Source organism: Agelaius tricolor, unplaced genomic scaffold (genome assembly GCF_023055355.1).
Source record: "Agelaius tricolor isolate 1412-34295 unplaced genomic scaffold, bAgeTri1.0.p SCAF_11, whole genome shotgun sequence".
NCBI lineage: Eukaryota > Metazoa > Chordata > Aves > Passeriformes > Icteridae > Agelaius > Agelaius tricolor.
Window position 1 is genome coordinate 21,599,010 of NW_027269271.1, and position 18,419 is coordinate 21,617,428.

Consider the following 18,419-nt stretch of genomic DNA (forward strand, 5'->3'; position numbering starts at 1 on the left):
TCACTTCACAGAGGTTTTATTCGCACTCCGGATATCCACGCTGCCCTCCCACCTCGCTTACCCGCAGGGAAGACCTCAGGATCCCCACCCTGTCCTCCCCGAGCTGCGCCCGTTGGATCCAGCCCCTGGGTCTCCAAGAGGGGACAAGGCCACCATCTTGCGGCCACCCAGCACCACTGCACATACCCGTGCGCACGGTCTGGGGGCGCCCAGGGCGGCACAGCCAGGGGGGACAGACTTCGGACCGTGGGGAGCCGCGACATCCCACCGCTCCTCGCGCCCTCAGTCCCCTGGGACCATGTTCTGGGGCACACGCTGTCCCTCCCCTCGCTCCCTGGCCAGGAAACCCAGGGATTCCAGCACACCCAGGAGGGTCTGGATGGGCAGAGGATGCCAGCAGTGCTCCTCCCACCCCAGCCCCGGCCCCTCCGCCCTGCCCTGCTGCTCCGTGCAGTGTCAGCCAGCAGTGACCAGGGACCTCCCGGTTTGCACAGCGGGCTTCATTGAGCACAGAAAGGCAGGCAGTGGCAGATGAAGGCTCAGAACCGAGCCCTGGGGCTGAAAATGCAGCACTGAGCAGGGTCCAAGGGGAATTTCCATCCCTATCACAGTGTAGGAGGGCAACCCACATGGGGTTTGCTGGAGGGAGTTGTTATTAAACCAGCACTGCTGGTGACCAGCAGCCCAAAGCAAGTCCTTCCATGCCTCTGTGAAGTGAGATGTGGTGTCTGCACACTACTGGGTTCTGCAAGGCTGCCCAGCCTGGTTTAATGCTCATCCCCCTCCTTCTGCTTCTTCTCCTTGTGATGGAGCTGGCCATGGTCTCCGTGGTGGTGGTGAGCATGGGTAGCAGGTTTGTGGTCCTCACTTGGGTTTGTGTCTCTCTCGCTGTTGACCTCGTGATGGTGGTGAGGATGGAGAGGCTTGTGCTGGTGGACAGGAGTCTCTGACTCCATCCCCTCATGTTCAGGAAGGGAGCTTGGGGTTGCAGGGCCCTCCATGGTGCTGTTAGCCTGAGGAAAGTAACACAAGGGCTGGTGTGGTATGGGAAGGCCCACAGAGCCCCGCAGAAAGCCTGGGAGCACAGCTGTGAACTGGGAAGAAGGCAGGCCAGCATTCATCAAACACAAAACTGTGGGTCAGAGCAAATACTCTCCAGCCCTGTCCCAGGGCACAGGGACAGGAGAGGCTGGAGCACACAGGGCACAAGCCTCTACACTTGTGTCCCTTGGCTCAAGCTGTCTGTGGTTCAGAACAGGAATTTGCATTCAGTATTTCTGGATGTTCTTTTCTCCTGGGAAGTGACTAATCGCCTGCCAAGCTCAGAGCTACAGCCTTTTCTTTGCTCTGAGCTTGCCACCTCTGCATCCACTGCCTGCCCTTTCTTATATGGGAACAGTCCTAGTTAGCATTCCCAGACATGGGATATGACCCCTTTAGTCAATTTCTTTTCAACTGGAAAGCTCTGACCTATTTAAGTGCCCTTATTCCAGACCTTCCATCACCTTCCCTCTCAAACACATCTGAGGGCAGCTGCCAACCCAGAGCCCATCCCCTACACGGAGATAAGATTGTTCTTGCTGATGTGCAGTGCCAAGGACAGCAGGGATCCCGGCTCCAGCGAGCATTCCAGCTCTTACCTCCTGGGTGGTGTTGGGGTAGAGGGAGCAGTTGCCACAGAAGTCCTTGATGTAGCTGGAGCGAATGGCTGCTTCCACATAGGGGAAGTGGAGGAAGCTGAAGGGCAGCTGGATGTGGAAAGCCAGGCGGCCACACCTGAGGGGAGAAGTCACGGCCTGGCTCAAGACGGGGGCTGGAATCCCCCCAGCCCAGCCACGAGAGGGGATTTTGGAAACCCATGAAATGCTCTGTAAAGCCCAGTAAAGCCTCAGGCGAATCGAGGGACGCTCACCGGTCATAAACAAGGAAGTCGTCCTTGTCACCCCCCAGGACCTGCCAGACGTCGGGGTCCTCCTGCTCGGGCTGGAGGACGGGGACGCCGGGCGGGGCATGGCGCTGCAGCTCCGGCAGCATGGCGCGGGACAGCGGCGCCTTCTCGTTGACGATCATGTAGCGAACCTCGGCCGTGCCCTGCCGGGCCAGCCGCTCCCGCAGGCCCCCGAGGCTGCGGCAGGGAGGCGCTGGGAGGGGCTGCCGGGCAGGGGCCGCCCTACGGCCCCGAGGTGCCGGAGATTGCTGCGGGGAGGGGGAGCGGGGCTCACCTGTGGGCCTGCCTCAGGCAGAACTGTCAGCTGGCCTTCAGCAGGGCCACCACCGTCACCTGCCCTGCCGCCCCCTCCATGGGGCTCGAGCCATTGATGGTCCACGCCGGTGCCTCCTGGCAGATCCGGCTGCTGTTGGCCGTCTCCTCGGAGGCTGAGGCCAGCCCCAGCCAGGTGGCCAGGGCCAGCACCAGCAGCCCCATCCTGGACCCTGGCCCTGGCAGGGGCATACGGGGTGTTACCCTCCTCCCAGATCCACTGCAACCCCAAAATACCTCCCTGCACCCAGCTCCAGGGCAGACAAGAGCTGTGGGGAGTGTTAGTCTGATCCTGGCACTGCGAGCCAGGACTCCCATCCCCGGGGGCAAGGAAAGGTGCACGAGGGGGGGAATTGGGGTCCTTGCTACTGTCTTTTGTGGGCACCCAGTGCCACAGCATCCTGTTCTCCCCTGGCAGTGAAGACCCACTCCACATCTCAAGAGATGAAGGTGCTCCTCTTCCCACAGGCCTTCTCCATTTCTTTGATCCCACAAAACAAACCCAGCCCCAGAGACAGGTCTGTCTTTGCCCCAGAAGGGAGCAGGGACACAGCCCTCATCATCTCAGCTGCCAGTGAGCAGTCACTGGAACAGAGATGGTTTCACCTTCAGGTCACCTTGAGAGTCCTTGGTACCCCACAAAGTGCTTTGGGGGTACACAGAGCCTTTAAAGCCCTTGAGTCTCCCAAAATCTGCCTGAAGCCCCGTCCTCCAACAGCTCCCTAACTCTGCCCACCCCAGCATATTCCCCATCCCTCTAATATCCAGCACACTTAATGGGCAAGGGGGAGGATATGGGTCTGGAGGGGATGGTCCGGGGAGGGAGCTGGGAGATGCAGGATCTGGTCAGGGTGGATGAGCTCCCACTCCCCAGCCCTCTCCCCGCGAGAACGAGCCCTCGATACCGCGCTTCTCCTCGCTGCCGTCCTCCCTCGCTCCCGGCCCCAGCAGCTTTCAGCAACTTCCAGCTGGCCCCCGTCCCCCTTTTATCTCCTGACCACTCTCCCCGCCCAGGAGGGAGGAGAAGAGCCTGGCTGGAGCGGGGACTGCGCCTCGGCCACCACCGCCTGCCTCGAGGGGACAGCGACAAGGCAGGCACTGTCCCCGTCGGTGCCATGTGGCCTCGGGGTGCTGCTGCCACAGCCCAGCCCAAGCCGTGCCGGAGCAAAGCGGTGCCTGGTGCCGGGCTGACGCCAGAGGTGGCAGGCGGTGCTGCAGGGAAGAGAGGGACACAGCCGCTCCAAACCTCGCAGCACAGGAGGGCTGGGGACCTTGCCAAGGACACTGCTTACACCGAAGGGTTGCACCACTGTGGGGTGACCTCCAACAGTGCCATCCCTGCACGAGGTGCCACAGGAGCCACCAGTGCCGTCTCTGCTTCCCTGCAGACAAAAAGATGGTGCCTCCCATACACAGCTGGGTGCTGGAGCTCCCTGCCCTGTGGGGTGTCACCTCGAAAGCCGGGCTGGTCTGTTGTGCCGTTCTCAGGCCAAGCTTGGCCCCACGGCAACTCCCCAGTGTCCAGTTCCGTGCCTCCTGTCCGGCCCCACACTGATGGGGCTGTGGTAGTGTCGGTGTTTCCTTGGGAAATCACAGCGATACTGGATTCCACCCCCCAACCAAACAAGAGGCGCTCACCACTCTGGCAGCACAAGGACATCTCTGCAAATATTTGAGCAGTTTATTGTACCTGGGATCTGTACAAAAACATGATAAGGCAGGGAAGGGCAAGCAGCCACAGTCACAGCGAGGGCAGAACATGATCCCAGGCACACATAGAGTGGGGATTCGTCTGCAAACAGCAGGGGGAGAGGGGATCGCTGCTGAGGGGCTTGAGGGGCCCAGCAGTGTCTGCAAGGATGTGGGGCCGTGGGTTGAACTGGTGAGCACTCCCTGTGACTGACACCAGACTTTCTGCAGAGCTGTCACCCCCCACCCGCACGCTGTTCCCCTCAAGTCCCCACCGGGTACCCCGGACACCGTGAAGCGCCCAGCACTGAGCAGGGACACGTTTCCCCAGTTCATGTCCTGGGACTCGGGCTGGCAGGGAATGACCCTGCACAGACACGAGCTGGGCCCCAGGGAGCCCAGGCCACCGCCTGGCAGGCACTTCCCTCCTCCCCTCAGCTCATCCCGAGTCGCGGTGCCTGCGGTTTTCAGCCTGGGCGGCTTTTGGCCCGCAAACCGCGGCCCCCGCAGCGGGCAGCGCGTTCTCCGTGCGCCGGCCCCATCCCTGCCCGGGCGATGGCCCCGCTCCCCCGCCGGGAGCGCTCCCGCGGCCGCTCCGCAGCCCGGGCAGGGCCGGGCCTGGTGCATGCCGGGGCGGAGCGAACTGAACCGCCCCCGCTGGCGCTGCCCGCCGTCCCCTTCGCCCGCAGCCTTGACCTCGGTGAGCCACAGCCCGAGGGCGAGCGGGCCCGCGGGCACGGGGGTGGCGGGGCGGGCGCGGGGAGCGGGGCCGGCGGGAGCGGAGCGGGCCCGAGCCGGTGCCGCGGTGCGCAGCGGGAAGCGGGGCCGGAGGGAAGGAGCGCCGGCCCCTGCCCATGCGCTCGCCGGGTCCACGCGGTCCCTCCGCCCTGGGCTGGTGGGAAGGAGCGCTGAGAGCTCGGTGCACACAGCCCCTTCAGGCGGGCAGGGAAAAGGGAATATTTGAGCAGGTGTGTGCCGCCAGCCCACTGCACACCTGTGAGGACTGGCCAGAGCGGCTTGTGCATGCTATGGGATCAGGAAATCTCAGTGGGTGCTCTGGAGAGGTGATTCTGATTGGAGTTTTGGGCAGATCTGTTTTCCCCCTTGAGCATCACAGATATTTGGATGAGTGGGGAGGAAGGTGTTTCCCGAACACTTTCCCGAAGTGTTCCTCTTCTGTGCTGCTAGGGCATTGTCATGGTTTCTGGGCTGTAGCAGAGAGCACGGTGGCTCCACGCTGTCCTTGTTGGGGAGGGGAAGGGCACATCAGCCTATCATGACCCCACTGCTCCCCTCCACTGGTGGGACACACCTGACAGGCACTGGGGCAGCACAGGAGTGTTTTAGCTGTAACCAGTGTGTTGCTCCATGTTTACCAGTCCATGTTCCTGGTACAGGACATTCCCACCATAACCCTTGTCCCCATAATCTTGCTTACACATGCAGCACACCTCCTCCACTGGGAATCCCCACTGACCTCCCTGCAGCACTCCCAAAGGACACGTGGCTCCAGAGGGGACCCGCAGGGCTGCATCCAGGGCTTGGAGCTTTCCTGCTCTGGGACCTCAAGCATGGGGCAGGGCAGCAGAGTGGAAGGCTGGCAGGAGGGCTTGGCATCCTTGGGCTGCTCTTTGTAGCTGGTCCCAAAGGTGGGTGCCCTTTCACAGTGCAAACTGGCTCCTGAGACCCACTTATTTAAAATCACACATCTAAAAGGTGCGAGTTTACACCCATATGCATGTGTGATTGCAAACACAGGTGGGCTCCGTGCAAGGTGGGGGAACAGCTTTTCCCCAAGGCCAGCAGCCCCTCTGACCCCCTGCATCCTCCCCACAGCCTGCCCAGCCATGGCAGCCTCGCTGAGCCGCCCCTGCTTCATCTCCCTGCACCTGCCCTACAGGCAAGGCTGGGGCCAGCACCTGGCCAACACCTTTCGCTTCCAGCCAGTGGCCGTGCGGGAGACGCCGCGTGTCCGGCAGCTGGCCCTGCAACGGGAATCTGCCATCTTCCTCGTCAACGAGCGCCTGGCACCTGCACGGGAAGTCACCTCATCCCATGACTTCCTCTATGATGTAGATCCCCAGCCCACCCTGGGCACAGCCTCCAATGTCTGCTTCGAGGTGGATGATGTGCCAGGGCTCTGCAAGCGGCTGCAGAGCCAGGGATGCTCCTTGCTGGTGCCCCCCACTGAGCTGAGTGATGAGGGTGGTTCTGTCACCTACAGCGTGGTGAGCTCTGTGGTGGGCAACATCAGCCACACCCTTTTGGACCGATCCTCTTACCGAGGACTCTTCCTGCCGGGCTTCCAGCCCATCCAAGGAGCCCCCTCAGCCACAGGGGACGAGATCAGGATCACTCACTTTGACCACATCACGTATGTCTGCCCCCGGGGCGGGGCCCGGGCGGCTCTGGACTGGTACCAGCGCTGCTTCGGCTTCCACCGCTTCCTGCTGAACCCCCAGGAAAGGCCGGCTGAAGGGTACGTGCTGGGGGGGCAGGGGGTGGGCATGCTGCTCCTTGCACTGCAGAGCGCCCAGGGCACCCCAGCCCACGGCTGCAAGCTGGTCTTTGCTGAGTCCCTCTCCCAGAACGGCACCAACCAGGTTGACACATTCCTGGAGCAGCACGGCGGGGCTGGGATCCAGCACGTCGGCCTCTGCACCACTGACATTGTCAGCACGACCAGGGCTCTGCAGCAGCAGGGGGCACGGTTCTTCACACCCCCCCCCACGTATTACAGCCAGGGGGGCAAAGCAGAGGAGATCCGAAGAGCTGGGCAGGACCCTCACATGCTGGCAGAGCTTGGCATCCTCCTGGACACCACAGTGCCTGGGGACAAGGGCCAGCTGGGCATTGATGCCACAGAGAGCCCCTCTCGGGAATATTTGATGCAGATCTTCACCCATCCCATCTTCTCGGAGGAGACCTTTTTCCTGGAGCTCATTGACCGTCGAGGAGCACCCGGCTTTGGGGAGGGAAATATCCGGGCGCTGTGGAAAGCTGTGCAGCTCTACATGGACCAGCAGCAGTAGTGCAACGCTGCAGTCCTCCTCCCTCAGCTCCCCAGCTTCTCCAGTCCAACCCCGGGGCAACGACCATAGAGATCCCATCCCTGGCATGGCCCAGGTGAGCAGGGACCAAGGGATGGCTCCAGATCAATCCAGAGCCAACCCAGCTCCAGTGGGAGCAAGATGCTCAGGGCTGAGTCCAGTGGGGGTGTGAGCATGCCCCAGGATGGCTGGGATTTCTCCCCTGCCCTGGGTTCCCAGTGATTTATCAACCACATGTAAAGAACTTTCTGCCTTAGTTTCAGCCTAATTTACTGAGACTTGAGCCTGGAACATGGCCAAGAGCATGCTGGCACAGAAACACTCCAGACACAGAGAGAAGAGGGGCTGCCTGAAGGGAGTGGATAATCCAGAGGCCCTGGATTATGATCACTTAGTGGCAGTTACCACCCACAGCATGACCAGCCCTGTGGGGTGAGTGGTGGCCTCTTCCTCCTCTCAGTTAAAGAATTAACTTACAGGCACTGCTTTGGGTTTTTAATCCTCCTATTTAAGATGTGCTGAGTGCCAGGTGAGGATGAAATGGCCATTTCCATCAGTCAAAGTGGGTGTATCACTAAAATTGAGATCACTGCCCCTAGCACCCCACCAGGACTGTCCCCTATCCCTGCCAGCCCCCAGCATTGGGCATTTGCAAGGGTGCACCACACTCAACATGAACAGCGCTGAGCAGCCCAATGAAAAACTATAAAAGGAGAATGAAACCCTACGAAAAACCCTGGGGGCAGTTGTTCAGCCCCAGGGAGGAGCAGCCCACAGGCAGGAGCTGCACAACCCTTGGGGGCCAACATCTGCCCTTGCAGGAGGGGTGCTCTGGGTGCTTTATTTGGGGGCACCAGCAGTTAATGCTCAGCCTAGGGGCTCTTGGGTGTATTAATGAAGAAATCCCTGCTCTTCCCAGCTCAGATCTAAGGGTCCTGTTGGCTATCTTCACATTCCATCACAGGCTGCCCAACACCCCCAGCTTAGCACAGTGCAACAGAGACAGTCACTTAAAAACCCACACACTTGAGATTTATTTTCAGGTACAGTAAAAACAAGGGAGGGTACAGCAGCATCCCCAGTCACTGACAGGGGCATGAGATGCAGGCAGGGGACAGGGCTGCAGGAGCCATGTGGCCACAACCTTCCCACTGCTGGAGAGGAAGCCCTGCTGCCCTGAGTCCACAGTGCCAAAGTGGTGGCAGTACAGGGCCAAATAGCCCAGGAGGGCTCCAGCCAAGGAGGGAGGGCAGGTCTGGCTCCAGGATTAATCCAGGACCAGCGGCCACATCCAGGCACAATGCCCACGGGGGAGGCAAGGGAAAGGAAGAGTGAGAGACCATTGTAGAGCCATGTCCTGGGCTTGCTATGGCACAGGGCCAGTGCTGCCATGCCCTGGGCAGGACTGACCCCAGCGAGGGGCGAGGGGCTCTCACACAAGGAAGGCTGGTGCCCTCATGGGGCCGTCGGTGCCCGGAGAAAGGCACGGAGGGAGAGCTGTGTCCCAGGGCGGGGGCTGCCTGCTCCCGGTGCCTCGGCCCCCCGCTTCCGCTTGGAGCCCTGCAGGAGACACAGCAGGGCTCAACCAGACCCCAAGGGCCCCCACGGGCTCCAGGGATCCCTCTGGGGACAGGACACCCGGGGGCAGTGCCAGTCAGGGGATGGCCACAGGCTGGGGATGCTCCTTGGCCTCAGCCCAAACTCCAGGGTGCCTTCAGCACAGCACACCAGAGGCTGTCCCAGAGCACTGGGGCCCCAGGCACCCTGGAGCACTGCTCACCTTGACAGGCCTGCTCTCCTTCCTGCGCTGCTTCTCGTGAGCTTTCAGCACCTGAGGGAAGAACAAGAGAGCCCAGAGAAGTTGAGGGGATAGCAGGGGTTTTTCCCAGATAACTGAGGGAAGGGAGGAAAGGCCCAAGTGCCCCCATACCTTCTTCATGGCTGTGGACACGGCTGAGGCATGGAACTCATCCTCTGTCACCCAGCGGGATGGGGACAAGGCAGGGTCCAGGGTGACATCCCCATCTAGGTGCAGGGAGTAGACCACATAAGTCTGGTGGATGTGGGAGAAGATGTGGATGACCTGTGAGGGGATGGAAGGACACATGAGACAGGCAGCTGGCAGGCAATGGGGGATGCAAAGTGCACTGAGCCTGCCAGGGTCCTGAGCAGTGGGGCAGAGCTTGGGAGGGGTGACAGCGGGGAAGGGACACCTTTCTCCTGTGTGCTACATCCCCATGGCTGAGCACAGGGGACTCACTGCATCCCTCCACCTCCAGGCTCACCTCTCCAATAAACTGCAGGCCTTTTGCTGCCATGGGCCGCCCCATCCAGGCCTGGAGGTGATCAGCCAGCTCCTCCCTCTCCTTCTCCTCCTGCAGATCTTGAGCCAGTGGGACACTTGGGAACTCCCAGAGTCCAGCCAGGAGACCTGAGAAGGAGGCATGACAGAAAAGTGAGGCAGCAAGGGACACATCCAGGGACACTGAGCCTCATCACAGCCCCAAAGGGCTCCTTTCCCTACCCCAGCAACCAAGGCCTCTCCCTCTATCCCTCATGCAGGTGGGAAGGGGCTGTGTGGTGCCTTCATCCCCCCCCTTCCCAGCCCCATTACCTGAGCTGGGTCTCTGCACAATGAGGTATTCTGGGGCCCCGTGGCAGCCCCTCCTCTCCAGCACACACGTGGCTGTTCGCATCGCCCGCGGCGGCTTCTTCGCTGCTTTCCGGGGAAAGTTGGTCACCCCCAGGCTGCTGTCCCACAGCTCTGTGGCTGGGGGGCACAGGGGACAGTCCCCAACACCTGCAAACACCAGTGTAACAGTTGCTGCAGGGCTCAGACCTGGAGCTTCAACAGCCATCTCCCCACATGCTTACCACAGTCCTCAACATCGGGCACTGGGGGGGCTTTTCCAAACAGCTTCTGAGAGGCAAAGGCCAGCTCCTTCTCCACCTGCAAGGGCAAACAGAAGTGAGGACAGGCTCGGCCACCAGCCTACATTGTCCCAGGCATGGCAAACCCTCGGGGCCACACTTACTCTGCGCCATGCTTGGCAGTGCTGCTTCACCGGGCACTCCCCACACAGTGGGGACTTGGGTACACACACAGTTGCTCCCAGCTCCATCAAGGCTTGGTTAAAATCCCCTGGGCGACTCCTGTCCACCAGGACATTGGCCATGTCCCTGGAGAAAGGGCAGTAAGAGGCATGGGGATCTCTGAGAAGAGCATGCCAGGACTTTTGCCTGGCCCCTGCCTGTTGGAGGGAAGCTCCCAGGTAGGCACAGGCAGCACAGCTCCTTTCACCACTGCTCCGAGCAGCACCAACTACCCAAGAGTTTCCATACTCCACACCTGCCTCCCTTCACAGGCTCAGCTCCCCAAGGCTCCTGGGTGATGCTGCCTTTAGCCACACTCAGCACAGCTCCAGGACAGAGCACTCCCTTACCAGAGCCAGTCGACGACAGCTGGGCTGCTGGAGTCGGCACCGACGCATCGCAGGCGGCACAGGACCCGGATCACGTTCCCATCCACAACTCCCGTAGCCTGGCACCAGGAGCTGGCATTACCATGCTGGGATGTGCTCCGGACAAAGAAGGGAGCTGGGATGCTCCCAGGATGGAAAGGGACACACAGGAGGCCAACCCACAGGTCAAGCTGGGTGGGGGCTTTGATGCACCCCAAAGTGGGGAAGAGCCAAGCAGAACCCTGGGGATCCCTTGGCTTGTGAGACCCAGCAGCAGGAGCTGTCAGGAGTGGGGCTGGGCAGTGAGGGGAGAGGTGCCCACTGTCAGCAGCTCTCACCTGTCCGTACGAGATGGACGCGATGGCTCCCGCCGTGTATCGGCCCACCCCCGGCAGCAGCTTCTGCAGCTCCTCAGCTGTCCTGGGCATCTGACCAGCCAGCTCGGACACCACCTGGCAGGGAAGGGGCCAAGCTCAGGGAAGCAGCTGGGGTGGACGTGTGCAAGGAACCCATTTTGCCCATGGGAAGATAGGATCCCAGCCTCTGCAGCCTTGTGCCAGCAGCACAGCCCCAGCGAGGCAGGGCAGACATGAGCCAGCACCAGCCCTGCAGCCAACAGGGCTTTAGAAATGCCCCTTCCCCCCCACTCCAGCACCTTCCTTGCTGCTTCCTGCAGACGCTTCCCTCTGGAGTAGTAGCCAAGCCCAGCCCACAGCTCGTTCACCTCCTGCTCAGAGACACAGCAGGGTGTTAATGGAGAGTGTTGATGTTAATCTTTCTGCCACAGGGCAAGGAGAGCACCGAATCCCAGCGAGCCTCACCTCCAGGGACGCCTGAGCCAGAGCCTGCAGTGTTGGCCACTTCTGCGGGACAGAGGGAAAGGGACAAGTCAGGGACAAGCAGAGTTCTGCCACTGGGGATCTGCCACAGGCAGGGGGCAGCTGCTCCCTCCAAAAGGGACAGGCTGTGGGCACAGGACTGTGTAAGGAGCAGTCACCTGCATCCAGCGGGTGTAGTAGTCGATCACTGTAGCCACCTGTGTCTGCTGGAGCATGATCTCAGACACCCACACTGCAGGGAGCAGGGCAGGGCTCACAGCACAGGCACCAACGCCACCCACACCTCGTGCTGTGGCCACGTTAGCACTGGCTACAAACCCTGCACAGCATCCGGCTCATGGGACACCCTCCCACCCCTCACCTTCCCCACAGGGGCTCCCCCAGGCCCAAGGTGGGTTCTTCAAACCCCCAGCGCCTTGCAAGGGGGATCAATGGCTCTGGTGTCCACATCAGGCAGTTTGTTCCAAGGATGGCACACGAAGCCACACCTCACAGAGCCAGCCCCTGCTCCTCACCTGCATATCCCCGTCTGTCGGCATCCGGCTCCGCCGCTGCCTGCAAGGGAAAAAAGATGAAGCATGAGGAAGAAAGTGACACAGACCCCACTGCAGAGGGGACCTGCGTGTAAAATACAACAATCCATGGTGTGTTTGGAACACTGCAATGGAATCTGAAAGTAAAAAAAAAATCTCCCCCAAGCACTCAGAAGTTCTGAGTTTGGGTTAATCAAGTGACAGCTAAAGCAACTTCTTGCTGATGAAATCCCACATGGAGAGTTACCTAGGAGGCTAAAAATCCCATACCTGAGCCTGCCTGCATAGGAAGCAATTAGAGGCAGATGTAAATCCCACAGAGGGGCTGTGCAGTTCCCACCATTCAGACGTTGCTGTAAAGCTGATGCCCACCCTCAGCACCACAATGACTCTCTGAGCACAGAACAGGCAGGAGCTAGCTCTAAAAAAACGTCCAGCAGGCTTAAAACAAATGCATGGGAAACCTTCTCCATACAGCACTCTCTGCTTCAGGGTATCATAAAGGCAGGAACAAAACAGGATTAAAACACAGCTAGACTAACCTCGCCAGAGATAAGTACTCGTCTGGAAGGTTACATATGAGAAGCGTGCCCTGCTTTTACTCTTCATACCTAGGGACTGGTTCCAGACCACCCACCACAACACAGCCAGGACCAGCTGGGAGCACTTCCATGCGGGTGGGGATGCACGACATAAGGAAAAACACCACGGTCACATCAGCCAGGCTCCCTTAAGGCAGAGTAAGTAGTTCCCCACCCCTGCTTCCGATGTCTCCCCTTACCAGCGCCCTCCAGGGAAGGTCCCTCTTGCATCGATCGTACCAGGCGAGCAGATTCCGGCGCAGGGCCTCGACCTCAGCCGGGTCGCTGAAGAGATGCCGGGCGGGCGGCGGAGCGGGCGCTGCAGCCGGGGCCCCTGCCAGGAGAGCGGCGCGGGGTCAGCGCACGGCGGGAGACGGCGAAGGGCTGCGGGGCTCAACCGCAGCAGAGGCGGGAGCCCGACCGAGCCGCTGCCGGGTGGACCCGCACCGAGTACCGGGCTTTACGCGGACCCAGCAAGCACCGGAGAGAACACCCCACGCTCCCCCAGCCCTCCCGCTGCCGGGCACCTCCGCGGGGCGATGCGCGCCCCCTGCTCCGCCCGCGGGGCGGGGCCGCGCTCCCGCCGCTCCGCCGGAGCGCCCCGGCCGCCGCCACCGCCGCCGCCCGGCCCCGCGCGGGGCTCATGGCGCAGCCGCTCCCGCCGCCGCGCGCGCTTTCCCGGGAAAATCTGTCCTGCCCCACCATCGCGCGGCGGCCAATCGGAGCAGGGTGTCCCGCCCACCGCTGCCTGCCAGCCAATCGAAGGGAAGCGCGCGGGGCGGGCTCGTACCCGCCCTCCCCCGGAACGCAGGCGTGAGGGGCGGGGCCTCCCGGCGCGCTGGAGCCAATCAGCAAGCCGGGAGCAAAAGGGGCCCGCCCCTGCTCCCGCCGGTCCGAGCGTCCGCTCGGGAAGGACCCAAAGGAGCTGTTCAAGCTAAACGCCTGTTGACTTAATTCCAAATTTCGGTTGGAAACGGATTTTGAGAACGGTAAAAAACCCCACCGGGGCCGGCAGAAGCTGGGCCGGCCGCGAGGGCGGGCGGCGCTGGGCGCGGAGCGGGTAAGGCGTGCGGGGCCCGCGGCGGGCAGGCGGGGGGCAGGCGGGGCGGCGGAGGCCCCGTGCGGGCGCGGCCATGGCGGGCCCGGCGCGGGTGCCGGTGGTGGACGTGCAGAGCGACAACCTGGCGGAGTTGTGGCCGTCCATGGTGCTGGCGCTGCGCTCCGCCACCTTCGTGGCCGTGGACACGGTGAGCCCGGGTGGGGGCGGCGGCGGCGGGGAGGGGCGCGGCCGGTCCCGCGGAGCCACTGACGGTGTCTGTCTCCCCGCAGGAGCTGAGCGGCCTCGGCGCCAGGAAGTTGCTGCTGAGCCCGTGAGTGCCCGGTGGGGCGGGGGGTGCGTTTCTCGGTACCGGCTGCGCGGTGCCCTCTCCCCGGAGTACCGGCAGGCCGGAGCCGTCATGGCCCGTTCTCCCGTCACCAGGTGCATCGAGGAGCGCTACAAGGCCGTCTGCAGCGCCGCCAGGACGCGCTCTGTCCTGTCCCTCGGCGTCGCCTGTTTCAAGCAGCTCCCGGAGAAGGTGCGTGCGCGAACCGTGGGGCGGCCGTTTTGTCTTGGTCGGTCCCGGGAGACGGGGACGCGCTGGGAGATTGAATTCCCCTGTGGAAGTCCCCCGGCTTTTTTGGCAGCTCCCCCTGACAGGTGTTCCTGGGTTCTTTGCCCCTCTCCTTGCGCAGTCCGAGAACACGTACCTGTGCCAGATCTACAACCTCACGCTGCTCTGCACCGAGGATTATGTGGTCGAGCCCCAGTCAGTGCAGTTCCTGGTGCAGCACGGCTTCGACTTCAACAAGCAGTATTCCCAGGGGATCCCTTACCACAAGGGCAACGACAAGGTACAAACTTACTCCCCTCTCAGACACCTCAGCCTGCTCTGCTCCACGTTTCTGGGAGTGTGCTGGCTTCCCCTGCTCCTGCGTGAGGGTGGGCACACCCTGGGCTCCTGCCTGCCGCATTGTCCCTTTCACCTCCCTGCCGCTTTAAATGCACTCGTTGCAGTTGCTTTTCCAAACATTTGTGCCTCTGTTCAGAGTCAGTCACAGCTCCTGCCACAGGCTCTGAGGGCTCTCCAGAGTGCCCAGGCTCACTGACTGATCCTCCCTTGTGCAGGGCAACGAGAGCCAGAGCCTGAGCGTTCGGACGCTGTTCCTGGAGCTCATCCGAGCCAAGAAGCCGCTCATCCTCCATAACGGCCTGATCGACCTGGTGTTCCTGTACCAGTGCTTCTACGCCCACCTCCCGGAGAGCCTGGGCACCTTCACCGCCGACCTCTCCGAGATGTTCCCGGCGGGAATATACGACACCAAGTACGCCTCGGAGTTTGAGACTCGCTTTGTAGCCTCCTACTTGGAGTACGCCTACAAGAAGTGGTGAGCAGCACACTGGAACTCAGAGCTTACAGAGTCAACTTGTGTTTGTTTTTCCAGCAAGGGGCTGTGTCCTTTCACTGTCCCACTGACTGAAGGTGCTTTTCAGGTGACTCTGCCCTATGCTTTTTCTGTTTCTAGAATGGGTTTGTTTTTCAATAGGCCTTACCTGTTTGGTGGGCAGCAGCTGAAAGAGAAATTCAGAACTGGTGTCAGTAGAAGACTGACCACAGTGGCCTGATCTGAGATCTAATTTTGTCACTGCCTGGCTCTGGTCCAGCAGTGCCACAGGGTCATGGCAGGACATCACACAGAAAAGAAACCAGGGCTGTCCTGCAGGTTTCCTGATTATAATTCTACTTTGTGGGGGACACTGCAGTTAAAGGATGGATGCTCCCTGCACTCCTTGACACTGACCAGCTCTGTCACATGTCCTGCACACAAGATGCCCATGGCCCACTCTGACTCCCATCACTTCTTTCCAAGCAAGGGTTGTGCTCTTGTTCAGGACACACATCTGTGCTTTGCAGTCTGGCCCCACATTCTGCAGGCCCCACACAATCTAAACAAGCCCCTGGCCCCTGATAAAGCCCCTGGGATCTCTATAAAGTTCAAGTCATGCTCTGTTTTGAGGAGAAATGGTACTTTTTGTGACTGTTTTATCTCAGGAAATGCCAGTTTGACAGGTCTGAAAACATTCAAGATGGCTGTTCTCAAAACATGAGAGTGCTTTGTTTTGACAAGATAAAAATAACTTTCTAAGCTGACGTCTTAAATGTTTTAAGCCCAGTTCTTGTTAGGTAGAGCCTTCCAAAGGTTTTGACCTTTTAACCAGCTCTTGGAACAAAACAGAGATCAGATTTTTTTAATTAAATGAAAACTCTTTCCTTGTTGCCTGCATTGCCCAGGTTCAACCTGCCTGGGTGGTGACTGCTGGACAGTCTGCACAGTACCTCATTTTGGGGCATCTTTTCCTTGTCCATTACCATTATGAAGACAAACACATATCTTAGTGCCCTTTACAGTTAAAAAAACAAACTGCATCCCCTTCTCCTGTAACTTCAACAGAGATGCTGCTTTCCCTTCCTCTATGTCAGCATAAGAAAAAAACCCTTTGAATCAGCATAGAAACAACTACTTACTAAAGCTGCTTTCCTGGAATTGAATTCCTTTCCATCATCTGGGGCTGGAGCTCAGGAGCAGGAAAGTCACGGAGTTGAGAGTTGGTGGAGGGCAGTGTTTGCTCCGGCCCTGGTCCCATCCCACAGTAACTGTGTGCTCCTCTTGTTGCAGCAAGCGAGAGAACCGCAAGCTGCGGGAGTCGAGCGGGCAGCACCTCACGGTGGAGTTCTGCAATTACCCCGCCGACATGTCCCGCTACATCGACTACCGCTACTGCTCTCTGGAGGAAGACAGCCACAGCAGTGCTGCAGGGGGCAACAAGGTGCCTGTCTGTGAGAAGTTTTCAGTAAGTAACACAAATCCCCACTCCTTCCTGACTCCATGGAAAGGGGCACACATGGCCTGAGCCAGAAGTTGTAGGAAAGCATCTGGCAACTCCCCCTCACCTGCTTCAGAGTACAAGGAACATTTTCAGGCTTCAGGTGGCTTCATGGCAGACAGGGCAATAGTGTGCTCTGCTTGGAGGTGGGGAATCCTACAGGCTTCATTAGGAAGATTCCAACAGAGTCTATGGCCCTAAACAGTGGGATAGTATGAGTTACAGTATCCCGTGCTGTCGTGGGGAGGCTGCAAGTTCTGCCTTAGTTTGGCTTGTCCTACAAGAGAGAAGTGCCACCTCTACCCTTCCCTTTACCTTCATTAGATATAAAAAATTATTACCTGTTTGCAGCTTCTGGCACTGTAGCACAGGGTGATCCACAAGAGCTCATCCTAGTGCAGCTACAGCAGCAAAGAGCCCATCTGGTCAGATCATAGCTGGCTTCAGGTGCTTCATGGAGAAAAGGAGCTCTCCCACATGTTGTACATTCTGTCACAGAACATAAGTTAGGGAAATCTCTGGAAGTTTCTAAGGACAGAGATTAAAAAACCACTCCAGGTCCCTGTTCCAGTGCTTGACCACTACATGAAAAATGTCTTCTAGTCATAATTTCCCCTGACTGTTGCCAGGTTTCCTCTCCCTGTGCTCTCACAAGAGTGTAGCTCCATCTTGCCCATAACCTCTGCTGTAGGTACCTGCAGACACCAACTAGATATCCCCCTCCCCTTAGCTTTGTCTTCTCCAGGTAGAACAAACACACCTTCCTTGGCCTCTGCCCATATGCTGTGTGCTGCACCAGTACAGTGTGGCAGCACCTTTCCTGTGTGCTGGACACTGTTCCTGCTCCAGCCTCGCAAGCCCTCAGTGGAAGGGAATAATTAGCTCCACTCCATGTTATGGTGATTGCTGTCTTAACCAGTAGGATGGAGGCTACAGACCCCTCTCTCTTTCTTGCTAGGCCTATGGGTGGTGTCCAAAAGGGGTGAAGTGTCCAGATTCTCATAACATTGACCTCATCATTGACGAGGACGACAAGCTTTGGGAGAAGCGCAAGAAACGGAAGCACAGATGGAAGCATCGGAAGACCGTGAAAGTGCTCGCAACGGCATTCCAGCAGGAAAGCTCAGGGGACAACATGGAGCAAGCTCAGAACGGGGAGGAAGGACCACCACGGAAACAGAGCTGCTATGAGCCTGCAGCTGCCACAGAGCTGGCAGAGATCGCACCCAACGGGGAGGGCAGGCCCCTGGAGGAGATCTCCATGGACATGGAAACAGAGGTCAGCTCAGACACCAGCACACAATGGGAAGAGAATCTGGGGGGCACTGAAAGAACTGACCAGGGAGCAGCTGCCCAGAGCCCTTCTGCCAGGGGAAATGCCTCTGACAGTGACCAAGCAGAGAAGAAGTCCAGGGTTGGGTTGTCACCCAGTCACCCAGCCGCCCGTGAGACTGCAGGTGCTGCAGGAAAGGAGAAGGAAGCCCATGGCCCTCCTTCACAGGGGGGCACACACCGAGCTGGCTTTGATGCGTTCATGACTGGCTATATCATGGCTTACGTCTGGATGCTCAAGCAAGGGAAAAACACAGACCCCGGTGCAGGGCCCTGGTTGCCAGACTGCCATAATAAACTGTACCTCAGTGGGAAATCAGTGCCACTGCAAATAGTGAAGAGCTTGTTTTCTAAATCTTCCAAAGCTCACAGCGAGAAGATAAAGTTGGCCTGGGACAGTGCATAGAGATACACCACTCCTCACTAAACTGTGCTTTTTTTGTCTCCTCCAAGTTTTGGAGTTCTTTCTTCCATCAAGAACTTGCCAAAAAGGGAACAGGTTTCATATTCTTATTTGTGTTTTAACATCTGACCCATTAAATTGCTCTCAGTTGGAGTTGCCCGTGTTCCTTAGTGGCATGCAGGGATGTGAAGGCAGGGATGAGGCTGAAGGGAGGGAAGTGCACCTTTGGTTAGAGCATGCACAGATGAGACCTTTGCCCCTACAGGGGAGAAGGGAAGGAGAAAATTCCTCACACCTGGGAATGTGCTGATTCTAGAGCCAGCTAACTGCATGCAGAACCAAGCCA

General features: G+C 59.4%; 4 protein-coding genes across 6 annotated transcripts; 2 read left to right on the top strand and 2 right to left on the bottom strand.

Moving 5' to 3' along the window:
* On the bottom strand, positions 1-3,320 carry LOC139594451 (selenoprotein Pb-like). Its single transcript, XM_071436595.1, has 5 exons — positions 3,166-3,320; positions 2,223-2,439; positions 1,913-2,125; positions 1,641-1,776; positions 1-1,013 (listed from the first exon to the last, which is right to left on the bottom strand). Exons 2-5 carry the CDS (start codon positions 2,423-2,425, stop codon positions 768-770), a joined length of 798 nt encoding a protein of 265 aa, XP_071292696.1. The 5' UTR covers positions 2,426-2,439; positions 3,166-3,320; the 3' UTR covers positions 1-767.
* A 965-nt stretch (positions 3,321-4,285) lies between these two features.
* HPDL (4-hydroxyphenylpyruvate dioxygenase like) lies at positions 4,286-7,477 on the top strand. The gene is made up of 2 exons (XM_071436600.1): positions 4,286-4,649; positions 5,786-7,477. Exons 1-2 carry the CDS (start codon positions 4,505-4,507, stop codon positions 6,979-6,981), a joined length of 1,341 nt encoding a protein of 446 aa, XP_071292701.1. The 5' UTR covers positions 4,286-4,504; the 3' UTR covers positions 6,982-7,477.
* A 534-nt stretch (positions 7,478-8,011) lies between these two features.
* Positions 8,012-13,071, bottom strand: MUTYH (mutY DNA glycosylase). 3 transcript variants are annotated; one of them, XM_071436596.1, is made up of 15 exons: positions 12,941-13,071; positions 12,614-12,747; positions 11,815-11,854; positions 11,458-11,531; positions 11,282-11,323; positions 11,116-11,187; positions 10,799-10,912; positions 10,443-10,540; positions 10,035-10,179; positions 9,874-9,949; positions 9,614-9,799; positions 9,285-9,430; positions 8,930-9,082; positions 8,780-8,830; positions 8,012-8,559 (listed from the first exon to the last, which is right to left on the bottom strand). In XM_071436596.1, exons 1-15 carry the CDS (start codon positions 13,056-13,058, stop codon positions 8,455-8,457), a joined length of 1,554 nt encoding a protein of 517 aa, XP_071292697.1. In that variant the 5' UTR covers positions 13,059-13,071; the 3' UTR covers positions 8,012-8,454. The 3 variants fall into 3 exon arrangements, with proteins under 3 accessions (XP_071292697.1, XP_071292698.1, XP_071292699.1); XM_071436597.1 differs by lacking the exons at positions 12,614-12,747; positions 12,941-13,071 and adding an exon at positions 12,375-12,585; XM_071436598.1 differs by lacking the exons at positions 11,458-11,531; positions 12,941-13,071 and having other exon boundaries at positions 12,614-12,879.
* A 432-nt stretch (positions 13,072-13,503) lies between these two features.
* Positions 13,504-18,226, top strand: TOE1 (target of EGR1, exonuclease). Its single transcript, XM_071436605.1, has 7 exons — positions 13,504-13,660; positions 13,743-13,783; positions 13,894-13,990; positions 14,148-14,306; positions 14,581-14,840; positions 16,131-16,305; positions 17,297-18,226. The coding sequence occupies exons 1-7, from the start codon at positions 13,547-13,549 to the stop codon at positions 18,074-18,076; spliced, it is 1,626 nt and encodes a 541-aa protein (XP_071292706.1). The 5' UTR covers positions 13,504-13,546; the 3' UTR covers positions 18,077-18,226.
* Positions 18,227-18,419: the final 193 nt, after the last annotated feature.